The following is an 18,340-nucleotide window of genomic DNA, read 5'->3' as shown; positions in this document are numbered from 1 at the left end:
AAATTGTCATGAAATGTCATGAATTTCGCATACTGTCATGCAGTATCATGTTGCAAATAGTTCGAGTAGACCCAAACAGACCACTGATAGTCAAAAAATGTCATGAAAGTTATGAATCTCGCATGCTGTCATGCAGTGTCATGTCATACTGCAAATAGTTCGAGCAGTCTCAGACAGACCATTGATTGCCAGAAATATTAAAAATTGTAGTGAAAAGTCATGAATCTCGCTTATAGTCATGCAGTATCATGTCATATTGCAAATAGTTCGAATAGTCCCAGACAGACCATTGATAGTCAGAAATATTAAAAATTGTCATCGTATGTCATGAATCTCGCATATGATCATGCAGTATCATGTCATACAGCAAATAATTCGGGTAGTCGCACTGACAGACCATTGATAATCTGAAATAATAAAAATTGCCATGAAATGTCATGAATCTCGCATATGATCATGCAGTATCGTGTCATATTGCAAATAGTTCGAGTAGTCCAGACAAACCATTGATGATCAGAAATACAAAAAATTGTCATGAAATGTCATGAATTTCGCATACTGTCGTGCAGTATCATGTTGCAAAATAATTCGAGTAGACCCAAACACGCCACTGATAGTCATAAATAAAAAAATTGTCATGAAAAGTCATGAATCTCGCATACTGTCATGCAGTGTCATGTCATATTGCAAATAGTTCGAGTAGTCTCAGACAGACCATTGATAGTCAGAAACATTAAAAATTGTCATGATGTCATGAGTTTCGCATACAGCCATGCAGTATCATGTCATACTGCTGTGATAACTAGTAGAGACATTGAGTAGCAACAGCAACGTTTATTCCAAGGTAGAACCGCGACTGGAATGCAGCGGGGACCGGCAACAAGCACACAAAACAACCACTCAGCGCGAGCCAAAATCAACTTTAGCTTCGTCACCTGAAGCTCAATCACACTTCCCCCTTTAAGCAACACCGTATCTGTCTGGTTCACGACGACTGCGTAACGGGTAGCGACGACTGCCCGTGACGGCGCTCGGACGCTCCGTCGAAGTGCGACTGTCTTTGTGATCCGCTTCTGTCGATAAGATATGAGGGCGGTCGGAATGAGAAAACTGTGAGGAGGTCCAGCGTGACGACGCTTCCACTTCCGGAAACGGCAAGGGAAACTCTTCATTAGGATCGTCAATCGCTGCAGGGCGACATCGTACATCGGAAGCGGGAATGTTCTTCGAACATTTCCAGGACTCCACAGTTTCTCTCCGTTTCAGATTATCTTTATGGACTCTGTGAACTTTCCCAGAAGCATCTCTCACCGTAAAGATGACGGAGCCCTGCTTGCTCACAATCGTCCCTGTCTTCCAGTGTCCCTTCTTGGAGTTGTCCAACATCCAGACTCCTTGGTCGACAGAGAACTGTCTGTCCTGAGTTCGTCTGTCATAATTTCGCTTTTGACGCTCCCGTGCCAGACTATCTCTTCCAGAACACGCCACCTCAGATGGACGGACGAGATCAAGTAGAGAACGATACTGTCTGTTATTCAACAGCTCACAAGGACGACGGCCTGTGGTGGCATGCGGTGTCACTCTGTATTTAAAAAGAAAGTCACAAAGTCTGTCCTTGTCACCTCCCTCTTCGAACCGACGTAGAGCAGTCTTGAAAGTTCTCACAAAATTCTCCGCCAGACCATTTGACTGCGGATGGTATGGCGGAGTGAGGACGTGGTGTATTCCTCGTTGTTTCAAGAAATCCTCGAAGACCTGACTAGTGAATGGCAGTCCGTTGCCTGTGACGAGAACTTCCGGTAGTCCGTTTTGGACAAAAATATCTTGAAAAGCACTGATCGTTTTCAGAGCATTGGTACCGGTCATCTGGATGATGTCGGGCCATTTACTGAAGGCATCAATAGCAATCAAATAGTGCTTGCCATGAAGCTATGCGAAATCCACGTGAAGGCGATGCCACGCCTTGTCAGGTTGCTCCCACTGATGTAAGGGAACAGGGATCTCCTACGCAGCCACTGCCGAGCGCTGCTCGTAGTTCCTGACCCTGGATTCAATCTCCTTATCTAGACCAGGCCACCAAATATACGAACGAGCAAGCATCTTCATTTTCGATTGGCCGATATGGCAGTCATGCAGAATATCCAGAAGTTTGTGCCTCAACTTGGTTGACACAACTGTGCGCATTCTCCAACGTATGCAGCCCTTGTGCATCGTTAACTCTGTCTGCCGCTGGTAAAGCGGGGATAGATCCGGTGCAACATGACCTGGCCATCCACGTGAAACATATTTCGCTACCTTTGTTAGCATGGGCTCCTCAAGAGTGGCAGCGGCAATGTCCTTAGCCGTCACTGGAAGGGTTGACATGTGGTAATCTTGGACCGCAAAAATTTCGTCCGTTCCAACGCTGAAAACACCCTCTTCTGCAGCCTTGTCAAATTCATGGTCCGGTCCTTCCGGAAGCCGGAAGAGACCGTCTGCGTTCGCAATTTTAGACGATCCCTTGAACTGGATATCGAAACTGTAGGACATTAGGATGAGTGCCCAACGCTGTAACCGGCTTGCTGTCGTTACAGCGATACCTCTTGATGGCCCAAAAATTACCGTAAGGGGTTGTGGTTGGTGTACAATACGAATTTCCGGCCCCACAGGTACTGGTGGAATTTCCTAACGCTGAAAATGATGGCCAAGGCCTCTCGTTCAATTTGGGCATACTTTGTCTCTGCAACTGTGAGTGTCTTTGACGCGTATGCGATTGGTCTATCTACCCCGTGGAGCCGGTGGTAGATAACTGCTCCGAGACCTTTTGAAGAGGCGTCGACTGCCAAGAAAATTTCCTTAGCGGGATCGTAGTGTGTTAATACCTTCGCTGAAGCTAGCATGCTCTTGATGCTCTCAAAGGCTTCGACGCACGCAGAAGTCCAACACCACGACGCTCCCTTCTTGAGTAAATCATGTAAAGGTGAACACACATCCGCCAGACCCTCCAAGTATTTGCCATAGTGCTGAACCTTGCCTAAGAAAGAACATAGTTCTGATACTTGATTGGGAGGTGGCATGTTAAGGATCGCTGACACCTTCTTCGGAGAGGGCCGAAATCCGTCGGCATCCACGATGTGACCGAGATACTCCACTTGGGTTTGCAGGAAAGCACATTTCTCCTGCTTCAGAGTGAATCCGAATTCTTGCAGTCTTGCTAGGACCTTAGACAGATTGCTGAGATGTTCTTCGTCCTTACGGCCCGTGACAATAATGTCGTCGAGATAGCATGCCACAGACGGCAGTCCTGAGATACCTTGCTCCATCGTGCGCTGGAAAACAGCAGGTGCCGAGGCTATCCCGAAAGGCATACGATTGAATTGGAAGAGACCCTTGTGCGTATTTATAACCAGCACTTTTTTGCTTCTTCGTCGAGTTCCATTTGAAGGTATGCCTCTGAGAGATCGAGCTTCGTGAACTTCTCACCGCCGTTGAGAACCGCCAGGAGCTCTTCCGGTCGTGGAATGGGATATTGTGCAATGCCCAGCTGCGGGTTAACCGCAGTGTTGTACCCGCTACCCGAAAAAGGTAGCGCAATACCGATACGCGCTACCTGAGCAAAAAGTAACGAAATCCCGATATCGTTATACGTACCTAAAAGTAGCGGAATACCGCTACCGTTACCCGTAAAAAGTAACGCGATACTTCATGCGCTACTTTTTAGGAAATAAACAACAGCATCGTTGATGACGTACTTCAAACGTCTTAAAATAATAAATAATAAAATAAAACAATATCTCAAAATAATAAATCGACGTCCAATGGAGGTTACACGTAGGTTGCCTGAAGGCTAAAATTTTGAAAACCGTTTTTTTACAGATTTACTAAAGCCTACTCTGTATCCTGCATATCTTTTTCTCTTCCTCTAAAGCAAATAAAGCACAAAGCAAGTCTACCGATAAAAGGCTCAACAGCTTTGTCACAAAAAGAACTCGGATTGCCCGGAACGAGAAGTTAGTAAACATACCATGGTGTGCTTTTTCAAATTGGACGTTGACTTTCTTGACGCACAGATAAAGCTTTCCCACCGAGGCGCATAGTAAGTAGACATCTGAACACCACGCTACTGTTTTGTACTGTAGCAGGTCATGGTCCCTCCATTGCAGCGGACCAGAAATTGCAACTGTCAAGCACCTGAGCGTACATGGTGCAATGTCATGTGGAATGTCATGACTCATAGCTAGCGAGGACGGCTCCAGAATGGAGTGACGTCAGTTTGCAGACAACTCCGACAATGCACCAAATCTTCAAGAAGGTTCATCCCAAATAGGGAACACGTGGAGGACACATCATCTTTGTAAGATAACGGCCTCTGTGCCCTCCTTTCGGCTATTTGCCCGGTCTTCCCAGAATGAGTTGTGATATCGGGCAGCTTGATCGAAGGCAGGCAGAGTGGAGGTTTGATGATAGACAAGAGAGAAACTGATGTTCTGAGGCTGGAACAACATAGAAGGGACAGATACAAAGAAGGCCTCAAATTGCCTAAGAAATCAACGATGAAAGAAAGTCACTGAAAAGGTTGGTGGTAGAGTCCTGGACCGGTAATCCAGAAGATGTGGGTTCGATCCCTACAGCTGGCTAACCTTTTCAGTGACTTTCATCTTTCATCGTTTGATGATAGGTCGAAGTCGAGTTGTCGCGAACCCCAGCTCGGAAAGTAGCGGTAGCGCTCAAAGATTGCGCTACCGCAAATTTGTAGCGGAAGTACTTCTTTCGTTACCCGTTTAAAAAAGTAGCGCGATCTCTACTCCGCTACCGAAAAAAGTAACGGATACGGTAGCGCCGCTACTAGTAACGGCGCTACGTACAACACTGGTTAACCGTGACCCGCAGACACGGACGGCCCCGTTTGGTTTGGGCATGACCACGATTGGTGTCGCCCAATCTGATACCTCCACCGGCTGCAACACTCCATTCTTCACCTGACGTTGTAAATCGGTCTCTACTGCCTGTCTTGTGGCAAAAGGTATAGGACGTGGTTTGAAGAACTTGTGTTTGAAGAACTTGGAAAATATTACTGAAACAAGATCAACAGCTCATAGAGAGCCAAAATCCAACACGTAAACAAGAGGTACACAAAGGATAAATAGTTGAAGAACAATCTACCAAAACAAGAAACATGCACGGATGAATAGCAGAGAAACACTCTAAACGGTGCATCTACCAACGGTAAACAACAGACACATGCAGGAAAATAATTGAAAAAGAATCAATCAAAACGATAAACATGCACGGATGAATAGCAGAGAAACGTTTTGAACGATGCATCTGCCAACATGTAAACAACACACAGGAAAATAAGAGCGAAACAAACTATCAAACATTACAATTTGAAATTGAAATAATATATGTTTTGAACTATCATAAAATCCGCCTTGCGAGCTAACAATATAGAATTTTCATCCTACTCAGGCACTATAAACATTACCTTGACAGAACTATCCAAACACGCAGCACAGCTATGCTTTACACAGTACAACCAGACTCGAGACCCGGTGGGGTCACTCTCTCCCTCTATACAGCCCAAAGCGAAGAACCTGTTGTCAATCTGTGGGGTGGGGAAATCCTCTCTCTTTTTCACATTCTTTCCTCCAAAAGGAAATATTCTTAGGACCGGTGTACAGAGACGAAATTTTTATTGATCGCCAAATAGACATTGGAATTATTCGACTTTCAAGAACACAATAAGAATTCTATCAAAAACAATAGCATGCAAAAAAAATCTAAGAATAGACTTTTATGTCAGTGCAAACTGATTTTAGAGAAACATTATCTAAGCAAACTAGAAAATATTATCAGCGGAAACAATACTCAACCAAAACGAGAAACGTTGCATTTAATGTATTTCAGATCAGACACAACTATTAAGCATTCATTATTCTCAACTCACAAAATATCAATCGAGTGAAAGTCAAGTTTATTCAGTGATAGAAACAATACTAATTCGAAAACGAGAAACAAATTTAATTACATAATTTTTATGATAACTTTGCAACGGTAATTTCTACACGCAGAAGCCACAAACAACTCATCTGAAATGTAAATTATTGTGTTTGCTACAGCGAAAATCAACGCACATAGCTAAAAAAATACATTCCTAACTAGTAGAATATTTTAAATAATATCAATCGAGTGATCATCTGAAACAAAGTCAAAAGCAGTAATTAATTTAGGCAAACATTTTTCATAATCACGCAGCGCAAATATACATCGCAGAAACACGTCTTTTTCATTCCGGACCCACTAGTGGAAACGAAGTGAGAGAGGGAAGATGAGTTCACGTACACTTTCGTTAAGGTTACGCCCGCAGGGAGTATGGGAATCCAACAATGGTCTTGGTACACAATATTGTTACAAGCTCGCAAGGAGGGTTCGAAGTCCGTTCTGGCCAAACCCGTCAGACACAATTTTCCTTGCACCAGCGCACCTGTCCATGCCCGGCCCAATAGCCTCCTCTTTATCCACCGCAACACTATTCCCCCTCCTCCCCCGGTTGCGGTTGACGGTGGCATCCCGCGTCGCGCACAGCTGGCGCGGCGGAAGCTCCTCGGTATGGTGCCAAACGGTCTGCGTGGACAACTAGAGGTCTGGATCGTCCCGGCAGCTTGATGCGGTACACCACGTCGTTGAGCCGCTTCATTATAACGTAGGGTCCGTGCCAGGGACGCTGCAATTTCGGCGAGAGCCCACGTTTCCGTGTAGGGTTATATAACCAAACGGACTGCCCTTCCGAGAATCCACCGCCAGACGCTTTCAAGTCATAGTGTGTCTTCATACGGGTGAAGGCTTGTTGCATGTGGTGCCTGGCAAACCTGTGCACAATCTCCAGTCGTGAGCGCAGTGTATGAAGGTAGGCCGAGGGGCTGGTTGCGGTATGCTCAGTATCTGGAGTCGACGCAAGGGCTAAGTCGCTTGGAAGACGCAATTCGCGGCCAGTAAGCATCATTGCCGGCGTTTCCCGGGTGGCTTCGTGGGGTGCTGTCCGGTAGGACAACAGGAAGAGAGGAATGAGATCGTCCCAGTTCTTCTGGTTCTCGGCCACGAATAGGCTAATGTGCTGCAGTATCGTACGGTTGAACCTCTCAACCATACCGTCAGACTATGGATGCAACGGCGTAGTGCGAGTTTTCGCGATGCCAAGGTACCCGCACATGTCGTGGAAGACCTGTGACTCGAAGTTACGACCCTGGTCCGAGTGTAGTTGCATGGGAGCCCCGAAACGGGCTACCCATTCGGTCACTAACGCTTCCGTCACTGTAGCCGCCTCTTGGTTCGGGAGTGCGTACGCCTCGGGCCACTTAGTGAAGTAGCCCATGACAACAAGGACGTACCGGTTGCCACGTGTTGCCGTTGGTAAGGGTCCTAAAATGTCCAGGGCCACTCTCTCAAATGGCACCCCGGAAACACATTCTTGGAGCTTTGATCTTGTTCGGGTGCGCGGTCCTTTCCGAGATGCGCAGAGGTCACAAGACCGGCACCATTCTTCTACGTCCCTCCGGTATTCCAGCCAATAGTACCGTGCACGAATCTTTGCAAGGGTCTTGTTAACACCGAAGTGGCCTCCTGCAGCACTGCTGTGCATCATGCGTAGAACATTCGGCCTGAACACCGCAGGCAGTATGAGCTGCCTCCGTGCGGTTCGCCCGTCTGCGGATTCCCATACGCGATGCAGGAGATCGTCATGTAACTCAAGTGATCCCCAAATAGCCCAGTAACTCTTGAGTTGTTCCGATTCCCGTGAGACTTCCGCCCACGAAGGACGTGATCCATTCTCCTTCCAGGCAAGGATAGGACCAATGTCTGGATCCGCTTCCTGCGCCCCACGCATCTTGTCGCGGCTGACTTCGCTGTCGATACGAACAGCGCAAGTGGCATGCGCCTGTGAGATTGAGACAGGTGTTTGGGGGGCATGCTGAGCGCAGTGGGGGCCGTCGGTGCTGGCACAAGGCAACCTCGACAATGCGTCCGCGTTGCTATGGTCCCGCCCGCGACGGTGTTGGGGCGTAAAGTCGTACTCTTGTAGCGTCTGAATCCAGCGCGCGACTTGTCCTTCAGGGTTGCGGAAGGTGAGCAGCCACTGGAGTGCAGCGTGATCAGTCCTGAGTGTAAAGTGGCGCCCATAAAGGTAATGATGGAAATGCTGTACCGATTTGACTACGGCCAACAATTCTTTCCGTGTCACACAGTAGTTCCTCTCCGGTTTTCGAAGTGCTCTGCTGAAGCATGCCACCATCTTCTCTTCGCCTTCCTGCACCTGCGACAGGACGGCCCCTATGCCGGTCTGGCTAGCGTCAGTGTCCAAGATAAATGGAGCGTCCGCAGGGGGAACGCTAGTGCTGGTGGCTCCGTTAGACAGGATTTCAGAGCAATGAACGCTTGGTTGCAAGCGGGTGGCCAATCAAAGGTGCGTGTCTTGTTGAGCAACTGGTAGAGGGGATCAGCTAATTCCGCGAAGTGCGGAACAAAACGACGATAATAGGAGCAGAAACCCAGAAACGTTCTGAGGGCAGGCTTGTCTGTTGGCACAGGCCAGGACTGGATGCACTCAACTTTTGCTGCGTCAGCTTGCACTCCAGCTGGTGAAACACGGTGTCCCAGGTAGACGACGGAAGGCTTGAGAAACTTGCACTTTTTAGGATTGAGCTTCAGATGAGCCGTACGTAGTCTGTGAAAGACCCGCCGCAAGCGATCTATGTGCTCAGTCAATGTCCTGCTGTGTACGATGATGTCGTCAATATATACCAAGCAGACCTCAGGAGGTAGCCCAGACAAGACAGTTTCCATAAGTCGTTGGAACGTCGCAGGCGCATTGCATAAGCCGAATGGCATAACTTTAAATTGCCACAGTCCTCGGCCTGTGGTGAATGCCGTCTTCTCCTTGTCCTCCGGGGCTGCTTCAACCTGCCAATAACCGCTGCGTAAGTCCAGGGTGGAGAAGCACGTCGCACCTACCAACGTATGTAAAGTGTCGTCAATGCGGGGCAATGGATAAGAGTCCTTCTACGTAACTTCATTTAGGCGCCGGTAGTCCACACAAAATCGTGTGGAACCGTCCTTTTTGACGAGCACTATGGGCGATGCCCAGGGACTACAAGAGGGCTCGATTACGTCTTGACTCCTCATGTCTTGGATGAGCTGGTCGACTTCCCCGAGGCTACTCAGTGGTAGTCGTCGGGGCACCTGCTTGATGGGACGTGCGGTTCCAGTGTCGATACGGTGCGAAGCGGCGGTGGTCTTGCCAAGGTCAGCGGCAGCAAACGAGAAAACATCGTGAAACTCTAGAAAGAGGGAGCGTATCTTCTGTTTGTGGCTCTGTGAAAGCACCGGCTCCGTACTGTTGACAAGCTCGTCGATATAGCTAGCTAGACATGAATCACCACAGGCGGAGGGATCTGCGGCACTGTCTTCTCCGGTAGCGGGGTGTATCTCCACGACCTGACTACACCTCGCTAGGCGTTGTCCTCGCTGAAGTACAATGAGTGAGGGAGTCACGTTGAGGATACAGATTGGCACCAATGGATGCGCGTGACGGACCAGGCTGCGAGCAACGATGATGCCAGCGGGTGGAGGCCCTTCCAAGCACTGCTCGACAACGGAGACCTTGCATTGTTGCTTGGACGGCGCCGTTCCAGGAACAATCACTTCGGCATACGGTGGCACCATGACAGTCCGACGACACAGGACATGGGGGTTGGGGTCAGGTGCAGTAGTGGTGCACGCAGAAAGGACTAGCTGCCGGGTCCCCAAGTGTAGAGTACCTTCTCGGAGGTCAAGAATACATTGGTGGTCTTTCATAAAGTCAAATCCTAGTATGCACTGATCCACGATATCGGCGACGTAGAGGGCATGTCGAAACTCTTGTCCCGCTATAGTCAAAGAGACTGCGGCGACGCCTTCCACCGGTATAACGTCGCCGGCTACAGTTCGCAGTTCTTGCACACTGGCTGTGTAGAGCATGAGGTCGGCGTTCGGCAACGTCTCAACAAACGACGAGCTAATGAGGCTTATTGAAGCTCCCGTGTCCAGCAACATTCGGCATGACTTGCCGTTGACCCCCCCCCCCCGTCGATGTAAAATCCAGAAGTTGAGGGCGCTTGACGAGAGACCCCTACAGCTGGACGACGCCCCCTGCGCCCAGCTAATACGCGTTTCCCGACTGCGGGCCACGTCTCCTGCGAAATCCCGAGTTTCCCGTAGTGTTAGGTGACCGGAAAGGTGGACTTGGGCAAGAGCGTCGTAGGTGGCCCCGACCGCCGCAGTTCCAGCACGTGAGTGGCTGCACAGCATTTTCCTCGCATGTCGGCGAGTCATTGTCCGAAACTGGAGCGAGAGCTCTTGCTTCACCTAGGACAGGACGGGAGAGGCCCTGCGTTGTTCTGGCCGCACGCTTGGCCGTATCCACTTCTAGTGCTCGTGTTAGGGCGGCCCGCAGACCAGTGGGCCCCGATAACCGAACGGCTTGCTGCACATCCACATCGGCTATGGCGTCGATGAAGTAGCCTACGGCCACCGTGTCTACGACATCCTGGGCACAGTCGGCGAAAACGACTCGAACTTTCCTGTCAATGTCGAAAGCGAGCTCACTCAATGACTCCTTTGGGAGCTGGACTCGGCTTCTCAGTTGCGCATGGAAGAGGCCTCGCTGGTGACGATCTCCGAAACGTTGCTCGAGGGCCGTCGTCAAGTGCGTGAAGCTCCGCCTCTCGGGGTCGGGCAGAGCCTGGAGCACCGAGAGTGCAGATCCGCGCAGAGATGAGACAAGGTGACATGCCTTCTGGTCGTCTGACCACTCATTAGCACCTGCCACTACCTCGAACTGCGCCAAATAGCTGCTCCACGGGATATCACCATTGAATTTATCCGGCTTTGCGGTGACAGCAGACCTCGTTGGAAGACGACCCAGGCCCAGGGTTCCAGGAGTTTCTCCAACGCGTGTACTCGCACTGCCCAACCGAAACGACGGCGGTAGATGAATCTCATCACGGGCAGGCTCTTCAGGCTGACGTGCCGTGTCAGAAAACTCCGTCCGCATTCGCTCTATCAGGCTGCGCGTGTTCTCCTGAAGTAGAGTCCGTAATTAATCCAGCGTGACGAATCCCGAGTCACCGGACGAACACTCCGCTGGAGCAACGTCAGGAGGAGGCTGCCTACGTCGACGTGGAGGCATTGCGGAATTAAATCGCTGGGCGCTTCTGACTTCTAATCCCACTTCTGACACCAATTGTTACAAGCTCGCAGGGAGGGTTCGAAGTCCGTTCTGGCCAAACCCGTCAGACACAATTCTCCTTGCACCAGCGCACGTGTCCATGCCCGGCCCAATAGCCTCCTCTTTATCCACCGCAACAGTATAGTTGACAATCATAAACTCGCTCCTGCAAGTCAAGTTAGGGAAGGAGGGGCTCTAGCGCTGTCTTGTACGTAGAATCATTGAAATCACATATTTTTTTTTCATTATACATCACATCTTTTTTTTGTAAATTGACTTTCATAATTCTAACGTCAGGTGGAACATTATGAACCTGGTAATAAAATTTTAATAAATAAAATTAGCACCAATATGATTTAATTAAATGTCGAGGCGCACTACAAAACAGAACAGACAATTGCTATACATTGAAGAGATGGACGGATTTTGTACTCGTTACCATACATCATGGGAGGACCTGATAAAAAGTTGCTTCGAAAAAGAGGAGCCGCGAAACGATTCATTTATCGATACATTTCAATACGTCCTAGACATGGTCGTATTCGGAGATATGGTGCAAATTATGGAATTCAAGATGCGAGAACTTGTATGCCGAATCTACAATAGTTATAAAAATATTTGCACGTCATCATCGGAAGGACCACTGGAATTGATGGTGGAGTTTTTGAGGTTTGCTAACGAAGAATTGAAATACACTAGACCAAACGTAATTGTAATCATTGCAATGGGCATTGCATTAATCAAGAAAACGATCAGATCAAATTATCATATACAAGCAGTCTATATCGCACGATTCATTACAGATTTGTTGAAATTACACCTAAGGTTGAAATGGAAAGTACATAAAAAATCTTATCACGTGATATATTCCACTAGAGCCTCTACACACTCATTTTCTGCTATCAGTTCACGCAATGATGTCGAATGAACAGAAGTTCAATATTGTCGTGCAAGGTCTGATGTATCATCACTTATTGAAAATCAACAAACATATCAATTGCGGTGGACCACCGGACGATTTTCATCTAATACTCTCTTGTACGCGATTCAAGAATCTTCATACAAAGAACGGAAACATCAATAAGAGGCTGCGCAAGTTCGTCGCAACAAAGTGCAAGTTGCTGAAGCAATACAAACACGGCGACAACATATCACCTGCGTTAATCAACGCTGGATTCAAGCGCCCAATAAGCAAAATAAATTACTTGTTGTCTTCGGAATTCACCAATCAAGACAACAAACGAAAACTTCGGAGTTTGGAATAGAACTGTAATTCATCGAAATAAACAAGTGTATAATTGAAATAATAATTGTATTCTTTGTCATCATTGTAATCTATTCTACACAGCGCAACGAAAACAGCTTATGACTAGATTGAAGATTGCTAAGGAGACACCACGTACAAGGATCTTCACATGGAATCAGCGCTGGCAATCAAAGAGATTTTTACACGACCACACTCTATACAGCACCGACACCCGAAGGAAAGAATTGTAGAAGAATCGATAATAGAAATTTAGAGGCATGTTACATCAATCTTTGTTTACAAAGAGGATCATTAATATTTTGCGAAAGCTTATTTTATGAATTAAATTACACAGTGTATATATTTTCTCAAACGATTGGACAGTTGACAATACTATATTGAAAGGAATCTATTATCAAATGACGCGATGCAAGTGATGGACATGCATGATGCGCTAGCGGAGTCTAGGGTAAGAACCTTTGGTGTTGGAGTTTGCGTTTTGTTTCATTATGAGCTAAAATCTTCTAAAATTAAAGTATGCCCTTCCCATTTGTAGTGCCTCATATGCCGTGACATAATGAACAGACTCATAGTTTTTCAGAATGGCTAATGAAAAACCTCGGGTACATTCTGTGAATTGGAGCTCCGTTTATGTGTGCTGCTTTGGTTAAGTTCGCAAAAGGAAGATTTACTTATTATAATTACGTATCTTATGGATAGTGCTCATCTTCATTGTATAGTGGTTAAACATTTCTGATGACAGTTGCGTGATTCGATTCTTCCCAAATCTTATTGGAATTGTGTGCCGCATGTTATGATGATTAGAATTGTAGACTCCGCTAGCGCATCATGCATGTCCATCACTTGCATCGCGTCATTTGATAATAGATTCCTTTCAATATAGTATTGTCAACTGTCCAATCGTTTGAGAAAATATATACACTGTGCAATTTAATTCATAAAATAAGCTTTCGCAAAATATTAATGATCCTCTTTGTAAACAAAGATTGATGTAACATGCCTCTAAATTTCTATTATCGATTCTTCTACAATTCTTTCCTTCGGGTGTCGGTGTTGTATAGAGTGTGGTCGTGTAAAAATCTCTTTGATTGCCAGCGCTGATTCCATGTGAAGATCCTTGTACGTAGTGCCTCCTTAGCAATCTTCAATCTAGTCATAAGCTGTTTTCGTTGCGCTGTGTAGAATAGATTACAATGATGACAAATAATACAATTATTATTTCAATTATACACTTGTTTATTTCGATAAATTACAGTTCTATTCCAAATTCCGATGTTTTCGTTTGTTGTCTTGATTGATGAATTCCGAAGACAACAAGTAATTTATTCTGATTATTGGGCACTTGAATCCAGCGTTGATTAACGCAGGTGATATGTTGTCGCCGTGTTTGTATTGCTTCAACAACTTGCACTTTGTTGCGACGAACTTGCGCAGTCTCTTATTGATGTTTCCTTTCTTTGTATGAAGATTCTTGAATGGCGTACAAGAGAGTATTAGATGAAAATCGTCCGGTGGTCCACCGCAATTGATATGTTTGTTGATTTTCAATAAGTGATGATACATCAGACCTTGCACGACAATATTGAACTTCTATTCATTCGACATCATTGCGTGAACTGATAGAAGAAAAATATTTTTATAACTATTGTAGATTCGGCATACAAGTTCTCGCATCTTGAATTCCATAATTTGCACCATATCTCCGAATACGACCATGTCTAGGACGTATTGAAATGCATCGATAAATGAATCGTTTCGCGTCTCCTCCATTTCGAAGCAACTTTTTATCAGGTCCTCCCATGATGTATGGTAACGAGTACAAAATCCGTCCATCTCTTCAATGTATAGCAATTGTCTGTTCTGTTTTGTAGTGCGCCTCGACATTTAATTAAATCATATTGGTGCTAATTTTATTTATTAAAATTTTATTATCAGGTTCATAATGTTCCACCTGACGTTAGAATTATGAAAGTCAATTTACAAAAAAAAAAGATGTGATGTGTAATGAAAAAAATGTGTGCTTTCAATGATTATACGTACAAGACAGCGCTAGAGCCCCTCCTTCCCTAACTTGACTTGCAGGAGCGAGTTTATGATTGTCAACTATACATTGTGTACCAAGACCATTGTTGGATTCCCTCTACTCCCTGCGGGCGTAACCTTAACGAAAGTGTACGGGAACTCAGCTTCCCTCTCTCACTTCGTTTCCACTAGTGGGTCCTGAATGAAAAAGACGTGTTTCTGCGATGTATATTTGCGCTGCGTGATTATGAAAAATGTTTGCCTAAATTAATTACTGCTTTTGACTTTGTTTCAGATGATCACTCGATTGATATTAATAAAAATATTCTACTAGTTAGGAATGTATTTTTTAGCTATGTGCGTTGATTTTCGCTGTAGCAAACACAATAATTTACATTTCAGATGAGTTGTTTGTGGCTTCTGCGTGTAGAAATTACCGTTGCAAAGTTATCATAAAAAATATGTAATTAAATTTGTTTCTCGTTTTCGAATTAGTATTGTTTCTATCACTGAATAAACTTGACTTTCACTCGATTGATATTTTGTGAGTTGAGAATAATGAATGCCTAATAGTTGTGTCTGATGTGGAATACATGAAATGCAACGTTTCTCGTTTTGGTTGAGTATTGTTTGCGCTGATAATATTTTCTCGTTTGCTTAGATAATGTTTCTCTAAAATCAGTTTGCACTGACATAAAAGTCTATTCTTAGATATTTTTTTTTTGCATGCTATTGTTTTTGATAGAATTCTTATTGTGTTCTTGAGAGTCGAATAATTCCAATGTCTATTTGGCGATCAATAAAAATTTCGCCTCTGTACACCGGTCCTAAGAATATTTCCTTTTGGAGGAAAGAATGTGAAAAAGAGAGAGGATTTCCCCACCCCACAGATTGACAACAGGTTCTTCGCTTTGGGCTGTATAGAGGGAGAGAGTGACCCCACCGGGTCTCGAGTCTGGTTGTACTGTGTAAAGCATAGCTGTGCTGCGTGTTTGGATAGTGCTGTCAAGGTAATGTGTATAGTGCCTGAGTAGGATGAAAATTCTATATTGTTAGCTCGCAAGGTTGATTTTCTGATAGTTCAAAAGATATATTATTCCAATTTCAAATTGTAATGTTTGATAGTTTGTTTCGCTATTATTTTCCTGTGTGTTGTTTACATGTTGGCAGATGCATCGTTGAAAACGTTTCTCTGCTATTCATCCGTGCATGTTTATCGTTTTGATTGATTCTTTTTCAATTATTTTCCTGCATGTGTGTTGTTTACCGTTGGTAGATGCACCGTTTAGAGTGTTTCTCTGCTATTCATCCGTCCATGTTTCTTGTTTTGTTAGATTGTTGTTCAACTATTTATCCTTTGTGTACCTGTTGTTTACGTGTTGGATTTTGGCTCTCTATTAGCTGTTGATTTTGTTTCAGTAATATTTTCCTGTCTGTTGTTTACACTTTGGCAGATGCGCCGTTTAGAGTGTTTCTCTGCTATTCAGCGTTAGCTCTGTGCTGTATTAAGTTATTCATCATGTGCCGTTCAAAGTGTTTCTCTGCTATTCATCCGTTCATGTTGATCGTTTTGATAGATTCTTTTTCATTTATTTTCCTGCATGTGTCTGTTGTTTACATGTTGGATTGTGCATTGTTTTGTCTCTCTATTGATCGTTTTGTTTCTCATTATTTCCGTATGCTGTTTACTTAATAAGAAATTGATTAATTGTGTAATGTTGGAACTTATCTTCCCTAATGCGCTCGAAAATGTTCATAACTGTCAGGCGTACACCTCCCGTCTTCAACAAATCATGGCAGATATTATTAGAGCTGGTTGTTGGCTAGGAGCGTGCTATGCGGTGAAGTTCATTTTTTTATATATTTTCTGTGTTGAATTCATAAAACAAAGTAAGGTTTGTAGTAGTGTCTCTTAGAATGAAAATTGTAGGGGTTCGACTAGATTAAGTCACGAGGATGATTTTATGATAGTTAAAAATTATAGATTATTCTCCTCCTCTGTTGTTTTTTATTAACAAATGTAGTGTTATAGATTTTATTTCCGCTTGTGTTCGTGTCCCATGGTCTCCCAGGTTCTCTGCTGTCCACATACATATATCGGCACTTGTAATTAAAGCTCCAGTATGGTGGTCACGTATAATAACGTTCGACTTGTTATAATAGAACTTTTAATTTTGATTATAATCATATTGATTAAAAATATCTTTTTTGATTAAATGTGTCATAACGGAATATTAGCTGTTGTGCATGAAGTTACGTACATCCTGTCAGAACTTTGTAATTAAAACTCCACTAGAGTGCTCATGTTAGACTTTTATAACAAAACTTTTAATTTTGATACACGCACCACCTGAAAAAAATTGCGAACGAAGTCGTCCCAGGGTGAAAAAATCGCCAAAGATGTGGCCCGATGTTGTCAGTGTGCATGTCCCTACTTGCGCGCCGCATGAAAAAAATGCGAACGAATTCGGCCCAGGCTGAAAAATAGCCAAAGAAGTCAGCCCAGTGTGTACAACCATAAGTGTACGCTCAGCCCTTCAGCCAGCTGGTAAACACATGGACAGTCCCTCACCTGCGCACCGCCCACCGCGCGCTGAAAAAAAAAATCGCTAGAGAAGTCGGCCCATATAGAAAAATCGCCAAAGAAGTCGGCCCAGGGCGCACCGAGCCCTGGGCGAGAAGTTTTTCTCCTTCACACAGAGTCATAACATAATTCTCGACACAAATGACTTTAATAAATATATTTTCACTTGTACTTTTGTGTATGGCTATCCTTTGCATGTAAACAGCCTACTGCGTACCCGTTGTAGCGGTGAAAAATTACGATTGAAATCGACACAGATTGAAAAATGACGAAAGAAGTCGGCCTAGGCTGAAAAATGTGAGCGAGTAAGCGCTCACGCAACCCTTCGGTCACGCTCCGCCCATCGCAGCAGCCCTCCACCCGAGCGCCGCCTGTTGCGCACTGGAAAAAAGTTGCCAAAAAAGTCGGCGCAGATTGAAAAATGACGAAAGAAGTTGGCCCAGGCTGAAAAATGTGAGAGGGCAAACGCGCATGCAGCCCTCCCCTCGCCGATAAGCGCGCGGACAACCCTCCGCACAGGCGCCGCGCAGGGAAAATACGCTGAGGGCTCAGGGCAGGGTCCAGAGGTCCATGTCTGAGTTTAACATTGTCTGTATTTAACAACGTCCCTATACTACTTACGAATGAACGTTATTCCCGTAGTAGAGCTGTTTTCTGTTGAACGACAGCCGCAACCGCGGTAAGAACACTTTAACACAACGTTGTTTTGGCAGTGGTGTTCACATTTTAAGAGTAAATGACTTTGGAAAAGCATAAAAGCACAAAAAGCAGCGCGAGCAACAAAGCGTTGCCAAACCGAAACTTTAGAGAGGATCACGTGGTTGACAGGAAGTAATGGCGGCTTTGACAGGAGCGACCGCCAGAGGGGTCCCACGGAAATCTGCTCGAAACGGCCGCTCCTGTGTTGGGCGTTGGGCCCACCAATATGGCGGCCGGTGACCACGCTGTGGCGATACCCCGCGGCGCACACTCTTGGCCTCTTGGCACCACATCGGCACTCCCCGGAACTACAGCTTTTTCCGCCGTTATTAATCCTCTTGTCGTACATTTTAATCCTTTTGCCACCCAAAATAATCCCCTAGTAGCACAAAACGTTTTGTAGACGTCGAGGAAAGGTCTAGACACAACGACATTTTCATCTAGGAGACGTCTTCAATCTGATCTACATAACGTCTTCTATCCCCGGATAAGTTGACGCTTTCCCGAGTCTTGAAGACGTGTTTGT

The 18,340-nt window shown here is 45.4% G+C and overlaps 3 protein-coding genes across 3 annotated transcripts; all 3 read right to left on the bottom strand.

Annotated features, from left to right (window-relative positions):
- Positions 1-960: 960 nt before the first annotated feature.
- LOC135389592 (uncharacterized) lies at positions 961-1,866 on the bottom strand. Its single transcript, XM_064619628.1, has one exon. It carries the CDS (start codon positions 1,864-1,866, stop codon positions 961-963), a length of 906 nt encoding a protein of 301 aa, XP_064475698.1.
- Positions 1,867-6,508: 4,642 nt separating this feature from the next.
- On the bottom strand, positions 6,509-7,126 carry LOC135389591 (uncharacterized). The gene has a single exon (XM_064619627.1). The coding sequence runs from the start codon at positions 7,124-7,126 to the stop codon at positions 6,509-6,511; it is 618 nt and encodes a 205-aa protein (XP_064475697.1).
- Positions 7,127-9,036: 1,910 nt separating this feature from the next.
- On the bottom strand, positions 9,037-10,068 carry LOC135389590 (uncharacterized). Its single transcript, XM_064619626.1, has one exon. The coding sequence runs from the start codon at positions 10,066-10,068 to the stop codon at positions 9,037-9,039; it is 1,032 nt and encodes a 343-aa protein (XP_064475696.1).
- Positions 10,069-18,340: the final 8,272 nt, after the last annotated feature.

The sequence above is a fragment of the Ornithodoros turicata genome, chromosome 3 (assembly GCF_037126465.1).
Source record: "Ornithodoros turicata isolate Travis chromosome 3, ASM3712646v1, whole genome shotgun sequence".
In the NCBI taxonomy this organism is placed as follows: Eukaryota; Metazoa; Arthropoda; class Arachnida; order Ixodida; family Argasidae; genus Ornithodoros; species Ornithodoros turicata.
Note: the sequence above shows the minus strand (reverse complement) of the source record. Positions and strands in the feature narration are given on the sequence as shown.

Excerpts from the sequence above, each read along its gene's own strand:
- LOC135389592 (XM_064619628.1), bottom strand. The coding sequence starts at position 1,866 with ATGACCGGTACCAATGCTCTGAAAACGATCAGTGCTTTTCAAGATATT.
- LOC135389591 (XM_064619627.1), bottom strand. The coding sequence starts at position 7,126 with ATGGTTGAGAGGTTCAACCGTACGATACTGCAGCACATTAGCCTATTC.
- LOC135389590 (XM_064619626.1), bottom strand. The coding sequence starts at position 10,068 with ATGTTGCTGGACACGGGAGCTTCAATAAGCCTCATTAGCTCGTCGTTT.